Here is a 16,488-nt window from a genome sequence, read left to right as displayed (position 1 = left end):
TCTTAATAAACCAGTAATGGCGCACTGGTATAACGAGAACGTGCAATGAATACCCTCGACTTGATCTTTCTCTGTACGTTTACCATTCATTGTTGCTTGCTGCTTCCAGAGCAGATCTTCTTTACTCCACCCTAAAGGCTCGTTGCTTCTCTTCTTTCGTTGGCGTCTTTTCACGTTAAAACTGATTTAAGTCAGTGCTAGTTTCCAAATTACTTAATACGTTTTCTTTAATTTTTCACTTAAGCTGGCACTTAAATCATTCTCGAGGCAGTTTGAAGACTTAAGATATGAAGAGGCAGGGAAGTGAGGGCGAAGGTGGTAGAGATGAGAACGGCGCCCAGAGACATACGCTACATGGTGCCCTGCTGGCCACTGCCGAGAGCGGATTCTACAATAAAATGAAATAAAATAAAAATAAAAAGTGGAATAACCCTGGAGGTCAATCATCACCCTGAAAGCAGATAGTAGACGTCACGTAGTATAGCACTACCAAATTTTAGGTCAATAAAGGTCAAACGCTTTGCAAGCTACGGGTGATTTAAAATCCTGGACAGACAAACGGATAGCCACGGCATGCATATTATATAAGAAGATAGAGTTATATAAAACAAAAAAAAAATAAAAAAGTACAGAAACTTTTTGGATGTCCCTCTTAAGAGCTCAGTTGGAATGAACACTAAAACCCCACTTCCTGGCTTAGCGCCTAACAAGCGTCTGAGCAGCATCCTTCGAGTGCCCTCTGCTGGCATGACAGAGCAATGATCTTTTCATGTATAAATAATTTGAAAGATGTCTGCTGCAGGGGTCTCCAGAATATCAGCAAGAAAGCACAATAAAATGAGTGACTGAATAAAATGGCTGCATCCTGCATCCCCGGTGCCTCTGGGCCCACAAGCACACATATCTGAGGTTAATAAGGGCAGTGACAAGAAGGGACGGCACGCGGCTTTGGTGGATTTGCACTGCTAAATTGTCTCTAGGGTGCGTTTGTGTGTGTTCACCCTGCAATAGACTGGTGCTGTGCCCGAGTGTTACCCCTGCCTTGCGCTGAATGCTTGATGGGATAGCTGTACCTACGCCTGAGCTCATATTTGCTTCTCTAAACATTTAGGCATACAGGGCCAATCATCGCCCCTACCTGCATCACAAACACACCAACATGGAGAGAGTGAATGAAAGCTTTATTAAAGAATGAGTTATGGCGCTTTCTAAAAGGCAACAAATCACAAACGAGTCAGCAATTTGATAAAAACTAGGTGAGGAAGGCATCAGAAGTGATGAAGACAAGACTGAACCCAAACCGTCAACGTGCGGCTTTCAGATCTGTTGAACCGTTTTCTCCGTTTTCCACAATCCTGTGCTTCTTGACGCTTACAGGTTTGAAGACGCTTCTTCTGTAAAACTGCAGCTCCTTGATGCTTTCATGGATGTCATCCAGTGCTCTTAAACACAAATAAAATAAAATAAAATAATAAAAGGCATTAAAAAAGTATTTGGTGAAAGGGCACCACCTCATTTCTGCTTGCCAAGAGAACCAATCTACATGGAGTACGTACTGCATAGTCCTGTGAGATACGAGCCTTCTAGTAAATGGGAGTCTTGGGCTGTAAAATGACTGGTCAATTAATCAACACTTGGTCATGAACATCAAACTAATGTTTCTAAGCTGCTTATGCCGGATGGGGACTGGGGAGGCTGGTCAACTGCAAGGCACACTCAAACGCACAGTCACAACAGGAGGATTTAGAATTACCAGTCAACCTAACGAGCATATCTTAGGCCAAGGCCAAGTTCAATTAAAAACACAGACCTCAGTCTCGGTCTTCAACTTTTGTTCACACTACACTAGCATTTGTAACCCACAAAAGACAGACTTTTCAAAATGCTCTCCATAGATATGGAATTGTCCTGGCAGAGTAATATTACTCTACTTTCTCCTTTTTGTATTATTAATGTGTAGCTTTTGCCAGAATGCCTCAAATCTCACAGACTTACCACTGTTTATAAGGTGTTGTACTTTATAATATCTCCCCACTTTTCCTTTTACATCTGTAACCTCAGGCAATTAAGTGTAGTAAAAGACCAGCAGGAGATAAGTTGCACTTTAAATAATGTATTATTGATAATATTCATAAATAACGGTAAGCAAAGTACATTTGAATATTGGCAACCATACAACCCAAGTGCTGATGTGTAGTTTCAGGTGGCATACAGACTTGTAGTTACTTAAAACGTCTCTAGTTAAGGCATCATTTGTGGTCAGCTTTCTTCAGAACAGGCTGCATGCCTGTCTCAATATGGCTGCCGAGCTGTGCTCTTCATTGTGTTGTCCTTTTCAGTTCATGGTGTGTGAGATGGTCTTTCATCAGTTTGGTAACAGAGAGAGAGAGTGAGGCAAAGCAAGCAAATTTGTAGGTTTTCTGTTCAACCCCTAGAGCCAATAGGGCATCGTGGTACTTAAAGTCTTATGATACAAGCCAGTTCCAAACAGCCATACTTCAGACCAGTGGGGCACAGAATTCCTTCACACCTGCCCTGTGAAGCTTGCCAGTTAGGCAGTCTGGCTTTCCTGTGGGGGTTGACTGAGAGGGTCCTGCAGAGAATCACTGGCCAAACTGGTTTGAGGCACTTCGTCCAACCCGGTCGTAAAATTCACTATCCTGACTTAGTCCTAGGGGGTAAACATGAATGCTTCTCACTAATGAAATATTAATATTACATTGGTTGCAATAGTTTCAAAATATTTATCAACTTGTACGCAAAATCTTATATACTCGCGTTTAAGTTCAAGTCGGGACTCGATTTTACCGTATAATTTCTGGTGTTTTATAATGTCGGTCGTAGAAGTCGAATGCGAAAAACCTCACGCTATCGGTCCAAGAGATTATGATATGCTAACGCCCTCCTGAGAGAGTAACCACGAAGCACACAGCTTTTATTTATTGACGTGACCACACGGTAATACCTGAACTATTCTGAAGCGACGTTTGCACTGATTTGTGGTTTTTGTATCTCACACCCTCATACACCTTTATCAGAAGAGCACCCCTTATCTGCAATGCAGCGTTCGATCAGAAGAAAATATGATGCTGGTCTTAAATGAAAAGAAATTGATAACTGCGCTACTGAAACAAAATTCAATGTGTCTGAGAAACTAACGTGAGATTGGAGGAGGCAAGAAGATGTAAATCACATTTTTGAACGGGTGTATAAGTCAGGGTCTGATTTTATGATCGATTTTTCAGGTTTGAAGACCCGACTTGTACGTGAGTATATACGGTACTTCTGAAAACACCGGCTCAGCGTTACAGTATGGATGGGTGAAAACAGAACTCAAATTTGTTTGTGCTCATTACGATTGGCTCAACGCCTCGATCTCCTAACTGATCACCTTTCTCAGAGTAACGCCACAGTCCAACACAGCAGAAAGAAAGAGTTTTTGCCCTGGCGCTTGTTGTGTTGTGCGCAGCATTCAGACTGTACATGTGCAAAAAGAGCGGGTGCTACAGTTATGGGATAAACCCTATGGCCGGCGGGGTTACCATGCCTGCAAGGCTTTTTCTGCCAATTTCAGTGTATGTGAACGTCTACATCGTGTGCATTTTTGGCCCTTTTTTTTTAAAAACGAGAAAGCGCCAGTGTGGATGGAGACCATTTTCATTTAAACACACCACTTTTAAATGAAAACATATGAGTGTGGGAGTAGTCTTATGAATGAAGGAGGAAAAAGTTGCGTAGACACAATTAAATCAAGAGGGTAAAAAATGATCCATTTAACAGATGTGTTAACAACTCAATTCTAATGCAAGATACACATGCAGTGTTATGTATGACTAGAGACTAACAGAACTTAACATTATTAAAAACACAAACCCACTAATGGTCACAGTGGACATGAGCAGCACCGGGCAGAAATCAACATTAGACGTCAATAGCGGAGGCCACCACCTACACACACACCCCACATAGGGCCAAATTGAAATCGTCTCATGTGAGGGCTTTGTGGTGTGGGAAAGAAACCAGACTACCCGAGAGAATCAAAAAAAGAAGTAAGCGCGATACCCAGACTGAGGGGTCTTCTCCCATTACACTTCCAATATTGAGGTGAGGTAGTGATTTCAGGTAAGGAAGACAGACAGACAGGCATTCTGAGGTAAGGTAGTACCAACTCTCCGATCCTAGTGCAGGAGAATGACAACGTGCTGCATGATGATAAGCTCATGCATATTCAGGATTTCACTGCCCTCTGCATAGGTACGGACACACAAGGGTAAATCGATGGTCTGACAGCGCCCCCTGTCTACAGGCCTGCAGACATTGCTGCTTGCTTATGGAAAGCAGACAAACGGGTAAAGCTTTTCAATTAACTCAAGTTTTACTGTTTTAACCTAACATGACAAATCCAAACTAAACTTTTGTGACAATCCCACCATGAAGGCTTGAAGAAAAACAAAATGTGGCATGAATCACAAGTGCAATGTGAGTGACAGTCACAGAAATGAACAAAAGACACAAAACATGCATATTCAGAATATCCTTCACAGACCTGGAATGCACACACGGACCACTAAACAGATGACCTCTGTGCCGATTTATGTATGCCCATTCCATGTCGGTGTATGTAGGGATGTGTCCAGCACACGACTTCCCCTACATAAAGCTGCAATTTTTTTTTTAAATGAAGGCCCTGTCACAATCCTTTTGGCCCAGTACAGGACAGTCATATGAAAAAGTTTGGGAACCCCTCTTAATTCTTTGGATTTTTGTTTATCTTTGGCTGAGCTTTCAAAGTAGCAACTTCTTTTTAATATCTGACATGCCTTATGGACACAGTAGTACTTCAGGAGTGACATTAAGTTTATTGGATTAACAGAAAATATGCAATATGCATCATAACAAAATTAAACAGAGATATGACATCAATACTTAGTTGAGCCTCCTTTTGCTCCTTTGAGCCTCTAGACTCTGTCCTCCTATAGCCTTTGAGGAGTGTCTGGATTCTGGATGGAGGTACAGTATTTCTGACCCTTCTTCCATACAAAATCTCTCCAGTTCAGTTCAATTTGATGGCTTCTGAGCATGGACAGCCTGCTTCAAATCATCCCATAGATATTCGATAATATTGAAGTCAGGGGACTGTGACAGCCATTCCAGAACATTGTACTTCTCCTTCAGCATGAACGCCTTTGTAGATCTCAAACTGTGTTTTGGCTCATTGTCTTGTTGGAATATCCAACCCCTGCGTAACGTCAACTTTGTGACTGATGCTTGAGCATTATCCTGAAGAATTTGTTGAATTTGGGTTGAATTCATCCGACCCTCGACTTTAACAAGGGCCCCAGTCCCTGAACTGGCCACACAGCCCCACAGCATGATGGAACCTCCACCAAATTTGACAGTAGGTAGCAGGTGTTTTTCTTGGAATGCGGTGTTCTTCTTCCACCATGCAAGCGTTTTTTGTTCTGACCAAATAACTCCATTTTTGTCTCATCATTTCAAAGCATTTTATTCCAAAATGAATCTGGCTTGTCTAAATGAGCATTTGCATACAGCAAGCGACTCTGTTTGTGGCTTGAGTGCAGAAAGGGCTTCTTTCTCATCGCCCTGCCATACAGATGTTCTTTGTGCAAATTGCACTGAATTGAAGAACGATGTACAGATACACGATCTGCAGCAAGATGTACTTGTAGGTCTTTGGAGGTGATCTGTGGGTTGTCTGTAACCATTCTCACAATCCTGCACATATGCTGCTCCTGTGTTTTTCTTGGCCTGCCAGACCTGCTGGGTTTAACAGCAACTGTGCCTGTGGCCTTCCATTTCCTGATTCCATTCCTTACAGTTGAAACTGACAGTTTAAATCTCTGAGATAGCTTTGTGTAGCCTTCCCCTAAACAATGAGACTCAACAATCTTTGTTTTCAGATCTTTAGAGAGTTGCTTTGAGGATCCCATGCTGTCTGTCACTCTTCAGAGGAGAGTCAAAGGGAAGCACAACTTGCGATTGACCACCTTAAATACGTTTTACCGCTCATGATTGTTACACGCCGGTCTATGAAGTTCAAGGCTTAACGAGCTCATCCAACCAATCTGGTGTTGTAAGTAATCAGCATTGAACAGTGACAGGCATTCAAATCAGCAACATTACAAGGGGACCTAAATTTTTGCACAGCCAGTTTTTCACATTTGATTTAATTTCATACAAATAAATATACTGCTTCACTAAAAATCTTTGTTCGGAAAACACCCCAGCACTCCGATGTTCCTAGGAAATGAAAGACACACCACTGTTATCTTTTGTGTTGAAAGGAGAGTCAATTATTATGCAGGCTGAGAGGGGTTCCCAAACTTTTTCATAGGACTGTATGTAGTTCTCTCTGCAGAGCAAAGGTAATAAACAGAGGCCCTTGGATGGCTACAGTAGATGATAACTTTTACTCCAGCCACATCTTTCATTACTTAGTGTGTCACTTTGGCGTCAATAACGGCTAATGTTGTATGGATTTTAAATGAACTAAGAAAGCAGCAGAAATAAAAACCTGCAGCCACCAGGGCCCAGCAGGATCAAAGTTTGGCAACATTCAAAAATTGACTGGGGGGATTCTGCTTAAACTCCAGTGGCCTAGAGAGTCTTACAGTGCAAGTAACAGTGCCGTGGTTCAGAAGTTATGTCCCCAGACTCGCATCTTGACACACAGACAGACAGACAGACACCACTTGGAAGGTGGTCAGGGACACCCAATGGTCAAGTCACATTTGACGACTTTTCCAGTGATTTTCAATTGTAGCTTTCACTTACATAATCTTAGCAGAGTTTTCCCCATGAAGGCCGTTTGCCTAGTGCAGTGATTCTCAAATAGTGGGGCGCGCCGGCTCCGTCAAGGGGGGTGCGTTTGACCTCAGGGAACATGCTTTTTTATACTTGTACTTATAACAATTTTATAGACAAATGATACTATTTATAGTCGCGCGGGGGGCGCAAGATGTTTTCTTCTTCCTAGGGGGGGCATGACAGAAAATAATTGAGAAGTACTGGCCTAGTGTGACATACCCAGTGAGTCACCCCTGACCAAATTAGACAGGTTTGATTTTGTCTTTTGGTTGTAGGGTTGGGCCCTGTGCACATGGAGCTGACAACCAATAAATGGCCATGTGACAGTACAATGGGGAAATGGGAACGCATAATGTGTCACTGGTTTTAAAAATGTAACTTTATTGAGAAACTGAGGCTGAAGGCCGTCATCTCGCTGTCCAAAACTTAAAAAGATGTCCAAGGAGCATTCAGCTTTAACCCTCCACATCCCTAACCATTACATAACATTCCCACTTAACCCAATTGAGGGTCACAGGAATGGCAGAAGCCGCATATGGACAGGGTACCAAGGTCCACTCACTTACATGCCGCTACAATCACCCAATGCCAATTCAAGTGCCCCAAACTAGCCTGAACACTCTCATCCAAGGTGCAGACATGACAGACAAACTGGCCCGGGATTTGAATTCAGAATGCTGGGTCCAGTAGGCAGCGGCACTAACCACTATGCCCCATCCCAAACCATTTAAGTAACAGAAAATTGATGGGTTAAAGTGCCCCATTGGGCTATTAATGAGCAGCACCGATGGGCTACCAGGTGGTTAACACATATGTACAACTCCACGCCATGCACAGGCAAGCAGTCTGGGCAGAGCCCTGCTGAGCACAGAATTTAAATGGACACACTAAAAGGTTAAAAAAAATAACTAAAACATTCAACACTCCGTTACATAAGCACAATAATGGAGATACCAGCGATGGGTTCAGCACCCCAATCTCACTGTTGCTATGACTACTGATATCAGTCTTCATTACCAGCTCCACCATTTTTTTTTTCCTTTGGCAACATAAGCATATTCTATAAGCTTGAGAATGGAAAAAAAAAAAAAAAAATGCTGCTGTTCGAGTCATTGCTAGTTTAGGTACCAGAGCACCTAGAAAGCGAAACAGTCAAACGCCAACCCTTGTCACAAACAAAACACCAGAAAAAGCAGATGATGGGGTTACTTACCTGTGTGAGGCTTTCTTCCGGGGAGCTTGCTTATATTCTTCTGGAAACCAACGCCTTTGTTTATGGTTTTTTTTTTTTTGTAGGAATGCCAGGAGGATGGTGGTAGGGGTGGGGGAGAGAAAAGAATACATAAATAAATAAATAAATAAATAATTCAGGGGGTATGGGATGTTGAACTCCAGCATCCAGGAGGTCTTACGGCTTGCTGGCCACTCATCCCATCACATAACTTAACACACTTAAACCATTTCAGAGAATCACCACCCCATTACTAGAACCCCAGGAAAGGGTGCCACTCCGTTACGGGACCCCCTAGCTAGTGTGCGATGAATTCATTAGGCATAAATAAGCCCTGTCCTTCCAGTATTTCATACATGACATCCATTGACTTGTTTTTGGTATCTGTCCAGTCCTTGAACTGGCATGCTGTATTAAAGTTATCATGGCATGTGATGAACAATTCATCAGAGCAGGCTTACTTCACAGAACAAGTTTCCATTACTGAGATGTCGGGCGGGGTTTATGCACGACGTTGTTCTGAGCAGTAGAGCAGGACTAGGAAGGCAGGCCACAACACGGTCACTTCCACTGCCATTACCCTGCCAAAGCATTAGTCTGGCCTTCACAATGCCAAGTCAGTTCATTATTATAATAATAATAATAATATGCGTTAAAGCCTAACTTTAAGATGTACATGGTGCAAAATGTACGTGTAGGGGAATATTGGTCTCTTAAATAAAATTGTAAAAATGTTTTATGGTACCATTTTAAAAAAAAAAAAAACACACACACACACACACACAACAGCCAGGAATGGCTCTTCACAGCCTGGCAGGACCAGATGACTGAGTGGCAGCAACCTATCTGGCCAGGCAGTGGGGGGCACATTGATGAGCCTCAAGAAATCTGAATAAAGAGGTCAAAGGCTTCCATAAGAAACAAATGGACCCCAGAGTGCCACGGAGGATAGAAAGAAGACTAGGACTGCTGATACAGTGATACCTGCGGGGCAGCAGTGTGCGGCTAGTCAGGTCTTGTTCACGGTTCATATTTGTGGTTTCAGCGCGTTGCTCTGTAATAACAGGAATGTGCAGGAAGCAGTCTCGTCAGGTTCTAAGAACAGTGTTACTGTTTATTATCGTTTAACAAACATGCCCATTCTTTGGTCAAACTGTTATTTGGTGGGTGCCTCTGTCCTTCCATATCAGCACTTGCTACATTAGGCTCCAATCCAAGTTCAGAACAAGGTACCAGTCCAAGTGTTTCCTTTAATTTTAGTCTGGCCGACCCTCAAATGCCACATTTCCAACTTCCATTATCTTTACTAACTAGAGTGGCAATGCTGGTGTGTGTGGCAGGATGATGAACTGGATCATGGCATGTAATTAACCGTAATCCACATGATGAAATAGTCTTTTTAGCATTATATACAGTGGCTAAGCACCCGTGACTCATGAAAAGTGGCTGTTCTGTGTGATGCTGATCAGAGGGACAAAGTGCTGCGGCTTTTGTTTGCAGATTACATATCTATACACAATACTAACTGTACCCCCGCGGCTCCACTCATGTAGCAGTGAAATAGGATACAGTTTAAAAATTAAAAATAAATAATGCAATTCTGGCTAAGCGCAAGGTAGGTACGCTCCAATGTGAAAGTTGGGACTGTATCTGATTGTGTTCAGTTCTGACGGGAGGGCATCCCCTGTGTGGGGAGGAAATCATGTGGCTGTGATTTCTCTGCCAAATCAATCAGCAGGTACTCTCCAAAACACAAATAACCGATCTCTCTCTCAAAAACGTCAAACGTTACACTTTAACAATCTCCTGAAGATACGTCTGCTGAGAAAACAGGTACTGCTAGCTAAGCAGAGGGAAGGTGCACTCCAACATGTGGCGAGAGGTAAAGCGACTCAGAACGGAGGCTGGCGCGTGATTGAGGAAGGCCCCGCCCGGCTCCCCACTCCTGACGCCAAGCTTCCTGCTCCCCTTGGCCTGTAGCCTCTGTCTCGGATTAGCACGAATATATCACTCCGGCAAGCAAACTATGATTCTTAGCGCAATGAGAGAAAGTGAAAAAAAAAAAAAAAAATCAACTAGAATGTTCAAGAAGATTATAGAAAGAAAAAAAAAAAAAACCTGATCTAAATCCGTTAAGTAGTTCTCTCATTTGCTAGTTAAGCAGATTTAAGATATGCCCGAGGCTGGCACGCGAGCGAGCGAGGAGGGCCCGGTCTCCCTCTCCTTGGCCAACTGCGTCTCTTTCAAATTCGTACAAATAAAATCGGTACTGCAAGCGAACTATGCTACTTGGTGCGATGAGAGAAGTCACAAAATCAACTGGAATGTTCAAGCAAATTATAGAGAAAAAAAAAAAAAAGACCTAAATCCGTTAAGTAGTTCTGTCATGAAAATTGGAAAGACATACAGACAGATGTTGGACTTTTGATAGATCGATAGATAAGAAAGGCACTATATGATAGATAGATATGGATTGGTCTACTTAAGATCTTCTAATTGATATCATTCTACATTGCTAATCATATATTTCATATGTCCAGAATAAGAGCTACTTGTTTATCCAACACTGGGGCACCAGCAAGACCCCGATTAAGGCAGGGTCACCACTCACACGGATCATTAATATCATGCAAAGCCAATAATTTCCCACTACACTGTTGGGATGCCCCATCCACTGTGTCACAGAATTTCACTCAATGTCTTTTCAAAAAAGGTTCTCTGCAGATGCTGAAATATAAAGCAGCGAAGAAAGAGACATCGAAAACAAACAAAAGTAAGCGACACGTGCAAGTAAGAATTTCACTGAACATATAAGAACACATGTCACATTTACAAAATACTATGTGGCAAAGGAAAGATGGAGAATAATAAAACTAGGCCAGCGGGGAGCCAAACTCCCATCTGAATAACAAGAACTTGTCTTGGTCAAAGTGAGGATTAGTCCAATGGACATCGCAGACGGGACACCCACTGACCCTGGCATTGAACATCACCTGCAGAGCTCCTTGATGGTGCTGACATCGATTATTCTGTAATGTAGGTGGTACATGAACTGGGGCATGTACTTATCCAAAAACTTCTTATCAGCATGAACGGAATTTCCTGCAAGGAATTCAAAAGTACCCAGTCAGAACACAATCCTTTGCCCACAAGATACCCAAGTAGCAGGCCCACAAGCCCAATTTAATCTGCGAGACGTTTTAATCTAGTAATGCAAAACCTCCAAAAAGTAATGGCCAGATCGAGCAACACACAACAGCTGGGTTTCACTCTACCCTAGAGGAAGTGCAATGCGCTTTACTGCCCAGGTTTATTTCGGTGATCATGAAGAAGAGCATAAACTAGATGTGGGATGTCTTAGTCACCAAAACTAATTTTACTCTTGAAATCAGTAAGCAGACAGTTTAACATTGTTTGCAGACTGTGCATGGCTTGAAAAAAAAATCAAACCAATATTTTAATAGCTACAGTATGTAACTTTAAATTTCAAATCTGATAAAGTGACAGCGCCCTTTTGCTTTCTTTTTCAGGTGTTCATTTTGGACAATACATTTTGATTTAGTTTTACTCATCTGACTAAATTGCATTTTAGTTTTAGTCAAGAAAATGTAAAAATCGGTTTTAGTCAACTAAAAAGTAAATTAGTCAAAGAGTCAAAATCTGATGGATATCTTACTTCACTTATGAATACGCACAGAATATCCATCCATCCATCCATCCATCTTCTTCCGCTTATCCGAGGTCGGGTCGCGGGGGCAGCAGCTTAAGCAGAGATGCCCAGACTTCCCTCTCCCCGGCCACTTCTTCCAGCTCTTCCAGGAGAATCCCGAGGCGTTCCCAGGCCAGCTAGGAGACATAGTCCCTCCAGCATGTCCTGGGTCTTCCCCGGGGCCTCCTCAAGGTTAGACATGCCCAGAACACTTCACCAGGGAGGCATCCAGGAGGCATCCTGATCAGATGCCCGAGCCACCTCATCTGACTCCTCTCAATGCGGAGGAGCAGCGGCTCTACTCTGAGCCCCTCCCGGATGACTGAGCTTCTCACCCTGTCTTTAAGGGAAAGCCCAGACACCCTGCGGAGGAAACTCATTTCAGCTGCTTGTATTCGCAATCTCGTTCTTTCGGTCACTACCCATAGCTCATGACCATAGGTGAGGGTAGGAGCGTAGATCGACTGGTAAATTGAGAGCTTTGCCTTACGGCTCAGCTCCTTTTTTCACCACGACAGAACAATGTAGAGCCCGCATCACTGTGGATGCCGCACCGATCCGCCTGTCGATCTCACGCTCCATTCTTCCCTCACTCGTGAATAAGACCCCGAGATACTTGAACTCCTCCACTTGGGACAGGATCTCGTTCTCAACCCTGAGAGGGCACTCCTCCCATTTCCGGCTGAGGACCATGCTCTCGGATTTGGAGGTGCTGATTCTCATCCCAGCCGCTTCACACTCAGCTGCTAACCGATCCAGAGAGAGTTGAAGATCACGGCCTGATGAAGCAAACAGGACAACATCATCTGCAAAAAGCAGTGACCCAATCCTGAGTCCACCAAACCGGACCCCTTCAACACCCTGGCTGCGCCTAGAAATTCTGTCCATAAACGTTATGAACAGAATCGGTGACAAAGGGCAGCCCTGACGGAGTCCAACTCTCACTGGAACTGCCGGCAATGCAGACCGGTTGTAAAGGGACCGAACAGCTCTTATCAGGGGGGTCCGGTACCCCATACTCCCGGAGCACCCCCAACAGGATTTCCCTAAGGAACACGGTTGAATGCCTTTTCCAATTCCACAAACACGTGTAGACCGGTTGGGCAAACTCCCATACACCCTCCAGGACTCTGCTAAGGGTGAAGAGCTGGTCCACTGTTCCGCGACCAGGACGAAAACCACACTGTTCCTCCTGAATCCGATGTTCGACTATCTGACGGACCCTCCTCTCCAGAACCCCCGAATAGACTTTTCCAGGGAGGCTGAGGAGTGTGATCCCTCTGTAGTTGGAACACACCCTCCGGTCCCCCTTCTTAAAGAGGGGGACCACCACCCCGGTCTGCCAATCCAGAGGCACTGTCCCTGATGTCCATGTGATGTTGCAGAGACGTGTCAACCAAGACAGTCCTACAACATCCAGAGCCTTGAGGAACTCCGGGCGTATCTCATCCACCTCCGGGGCCCTGCCACCAAAGAATATCCTGCACCTCTAAACTAATATACTAACATGCACACTACTGAACCAAACCATATTGTTCATAAATGTATTATAAGCTTAAAAACAGCTTGAAGTCAACAACTGCCCACTTCCAGTTCTCCAGCGCCATCGCCAGACACTGTGAACCACGGCTGTGACTGTCCCTGGGGCTGGCTGCCTTTGTTGTGCATGCACGTATGCTCATACACACATATACGCTGGAGTGCGAGCATACGCATGTATACATACATGAACACATCTTTATTTTATTAAATGGAAACATTGATGTTTAGCCAAAGCAGAACAACAAATGCAATGAACGCACTTTTTTTTTTTTTTTTATTGGGATGCGTGATGTATATGCTGCCACCTGCTGGAGATTCACCAGTAACATACACTACTCACCAGCTAGTGGACAAAGCCCAGGAGGCGTATGTTGGCGGATGAAGGACAGAAACTCGTACTCTGCCTGCTGCAGGGAAATCTTGCTCTCCTGTACGGCACGCGTGAGACCTGACTGGAGAAACGAAGCAGGAGAAGATTCTGTAGAGAACCACCAAAGGGAATGGAAAGGAGACAACATTATGGGTCACTTACATCGCCATGGTGCTCTTTACACCAGTCAGACATGCCATCCAATAGTGCATCTGGTTGATTTATGATCAGATTTGGTCCCTAGGAAACACAAAACAGCGTGAGCAACCAAAAACAAACTGCCAATATTATGAAGCAATTTGGGGTCCGAAAAGCATGAGCAGCATAAAAAGGAAGACCCTTGCCTCGGCCACAATGTTAAGCTCTGAATCAGTTATTATGCAGGCCATTTCAAGTATGTGGTCTTTCTCAATATCTAGTCCAGTCATCTGTGAAGAGAAAAGCACAAAGCATGTAAGTAAGGAAATCAGAGTCATGTGTATCTTCAGTTGAAAGCCAAACCCCACCACTCCCATAAAATTCACGCAGGATTTTTACAGATCATACCAGCCAGGGAAATGGTGATAAAACTACACACATGTTCAAGCGGTCATATTTTCACCCGTGATCCATATCCACCCATTTATTCTTCTAAGGAAAAAAAGGTAAAGTCTCTTACCGTCTTTTATGCCCCTTTCCTGACACACGCACCTACACATGCCTTCACCAACTATGCCAACATTCAGATTTGTTCAGTGACGTTCAAGGCCATGGGGTTCCCTAGTGCTAGGATCCGTGAGAGAAGAAGAACCAACTGCAGTCTCTTCTCTTTGTCTACAAAGGACTACAGTTCATCTCAACTTCAAACCTGGGTAAAGGAACCACAGCTCAAGGCAGACACACTTTGATGTCAGACACCACATCCCAGGACCACCACACCCGTACAATGAAATTCAGGCAATCTCATGAGTGAATCACAAGACCCTTTGTTATTTGGCTACAAATTAAATGACAGCGGCTCCCAGGGTCCAGAGCTATCAGACTGATGCAGAAAGCCAACCACTACACATCTCATCCTTGCTTCTCTAGTGCAGTGGCTTCACAGGCAGACAAGAGCCTATTCTTTTAAATTTTTCCTGGGACGTTTCCCCGATATTCTGGCTAAACTGCCCACCATAGCCTCATCTGCTCTGGCCCCCTAATCCCTTATTGACTAATTCTCCCTCCCTCCCCTGCACCAGCTGATAGCTAATGTGTGCAGAGCATACTGCCATTGCATTATTCAGGTGGACATTATGCATCGACAGTGGTTGAAGTGGCCCTTCACCGTCTATGTAAAGTGTTTTAAGCTGGTTAGAAAAGCACTACATAAAGTTAAATAATTAGCAAAGCAAAACCGCTGCAGATTTAAATTTTACATCCATTACCTCTTTGCCTTGTCACCAACTGACCGAACTAACACAGTCCATTCTCTCTGGATGTCTGACCCAGTGGCCCACCAAGATTAAATATCAACGTGGGCTGCGGCTCACTCCCGAGACCCTGAAGAGATATTTCATACGACTGAGGCTCACCCATAGCCAGAGCCAGTGGTCCAATGCAGACTGGGCTATAATCTCAGTTTAGAATGATTTTAATGGAAATGTCAGATCTGGTGTGTCATGACCAGCAGACCCTTACCCACCCAAACAATGACCATAAACAAGCAGCCTCAAGTCAAACATTCTTAGGATTCAAAAGCTAAGCTGTCACTTCGGGAGGTCCCAGGTATAAACACAAACGGCCAAATTGCGTTAAATTTAAGATTTGTATAAAATGTGGCTAACCGGAAGAACATTTTCACAAAATCATGAGAAATCACTTTACAGGTCTCCATTTTTGTCAGCTTCCTGGAGTCCTGCCACGGCACTTCTGGGGACCTCAGAACCGTTAGCTCATCACTGACGCATAAGAAGGTCCATTTATAGCTGGTCCATTGCCGCTGAGGCCCCTTCCAGCGACCGGTCCTACTTGCCTCCAATTCTAGAAGGCCCGGCTCCTAGATCCCACCCAGCACACGCCTAATGCCGTAATTTATACAAAACTCCTGCACACCACGATTCCACCAGCAATGCCACCCCTCACCTCCAAGTCTACCCAGACCAGTCTCTGGGCCATGGACTCAGCCGCCAACAAGTTGGAAGTTGTCATGCTGACAAATCTCCGAGCTGCAGCCTGGACTGTGCCGGGAAAATGCAGCTCCAGTCGGCCCGCTCGCACAGGAATCGACGTTGCCAACCTTTGAATACCAAAGCCGAGCGCGAGTCTGACACTCGGAAGAGACACCAAGGCGCACGCTGCTGACCAGTACACCGGCATACCGGTCTGCCGTACAGCGTTAAAAAGTGTCGTGAGGGCGACAGGCACGCCACGTGACGCAGGCTTGCCGGGAAGGCGGCTGCGGGTCACGTGGATCGAGAGAATCAGCCAATCATCGTGAGGAGTAGGCGGGGTCACGTCCCGTTAAACCTCTGGAGTGTGACTGCTGTCTCGCTCTTTTATTTCTTTGTTTTACTTGCTAATATATTATTAGTGACGGCAGACAAAGGCCAGTTTAACAGTTAATCGTTATGAAATTTAAAACTAAAGTACTTCCACTTCACCGCCGACCTTGAATTGGACAAACAGGATGCAGAGACTGGACGGATGAACCTTTAGGTACATTTGTATTAACTGGCTTTACAAATAGTAGTAGATTAAGTCAGAACAAAATAAGAAATGTTCCAGTTTTTGATAGAATTTGCTATATCTTGATTTGATTTATATCAAAATTACATTAAATTGATATAC

General features: G+C 44.1%; 1 protein-coding gene across 1 annotated transcript; it reads right to left on the bottom strand.

Annotated features, from left to right (window-relative positions):
- Positions 1-1,162: 1,162 nt before the first annotated feature.
- On the bottom strand, positions 1,163-16,051 carry smfn (small fragment nuclease). Its single transcript, XM_039764170.1, has 7 exons — positions 15,784-16,051; positions 14,025-14,108; positions 13,843-13,920; positions 13,651-13,762; positions 11,053-11,161; positions 8,042-8,095; positions 1,163-1,442 (listed from the first exon to the last, which is right to left on the bottom strand). Exons 1-7 carry the CDS (start codon positions 16,015-16,017, stop codon positions 1,304-1,306), a joined length of 810 nt encoding a protein of 269 aa, XP_039620104.1. The 5' UTR covers positions 16,018-16,051; the 3' UTR covers positions 1,163-1,303.
- Positions 16,052-16,488: the final 437 nt, after the last annotated feature.

The sequence above is a fragment of the Polypterus senegalus genome, chromosome 9 (assembly GCF_016835505.1).
Source record: "Polypterus senegalus isolate Bchr_013 chromosome 9, ASM1683550v1, whole genome shotgun sequence".
Classification (NCBI taxonomy): Eukaryota; Metazoa; Chordata; class Cladistia; order Polypteriformes; family Polypteridae; genus Polypterus; species Polypterus senegalus.
This window is presented reverse-complemented; position numbering and strand designations above follow the sequence as displayed.

Bases quoted from the DNA above. Each gene is read 5' to 3' on its own strand.
- smfn (XM_039764170.1), bottom strand. From the start codon at position 16,017: ATGCCGGTGTACTGGTCAGCAGCGTGCGCCTTGGTGTCTCTTCCGAGT. The intron at 14,109-15,783 runs GTGAGGGGTGGC...TTCTCTTCACAG, and splicing joins TGGTCTGGGTAGACTTGGAG to ATGACTGGACTAGATATTGA. The intron at 1,443-8,041 runs GTAAGTAACCCC...TTTGTGTTTAAG, and splicing joins CGGAAGAAAGCCTCACACAG to AGCACTGGATGACATCCATG.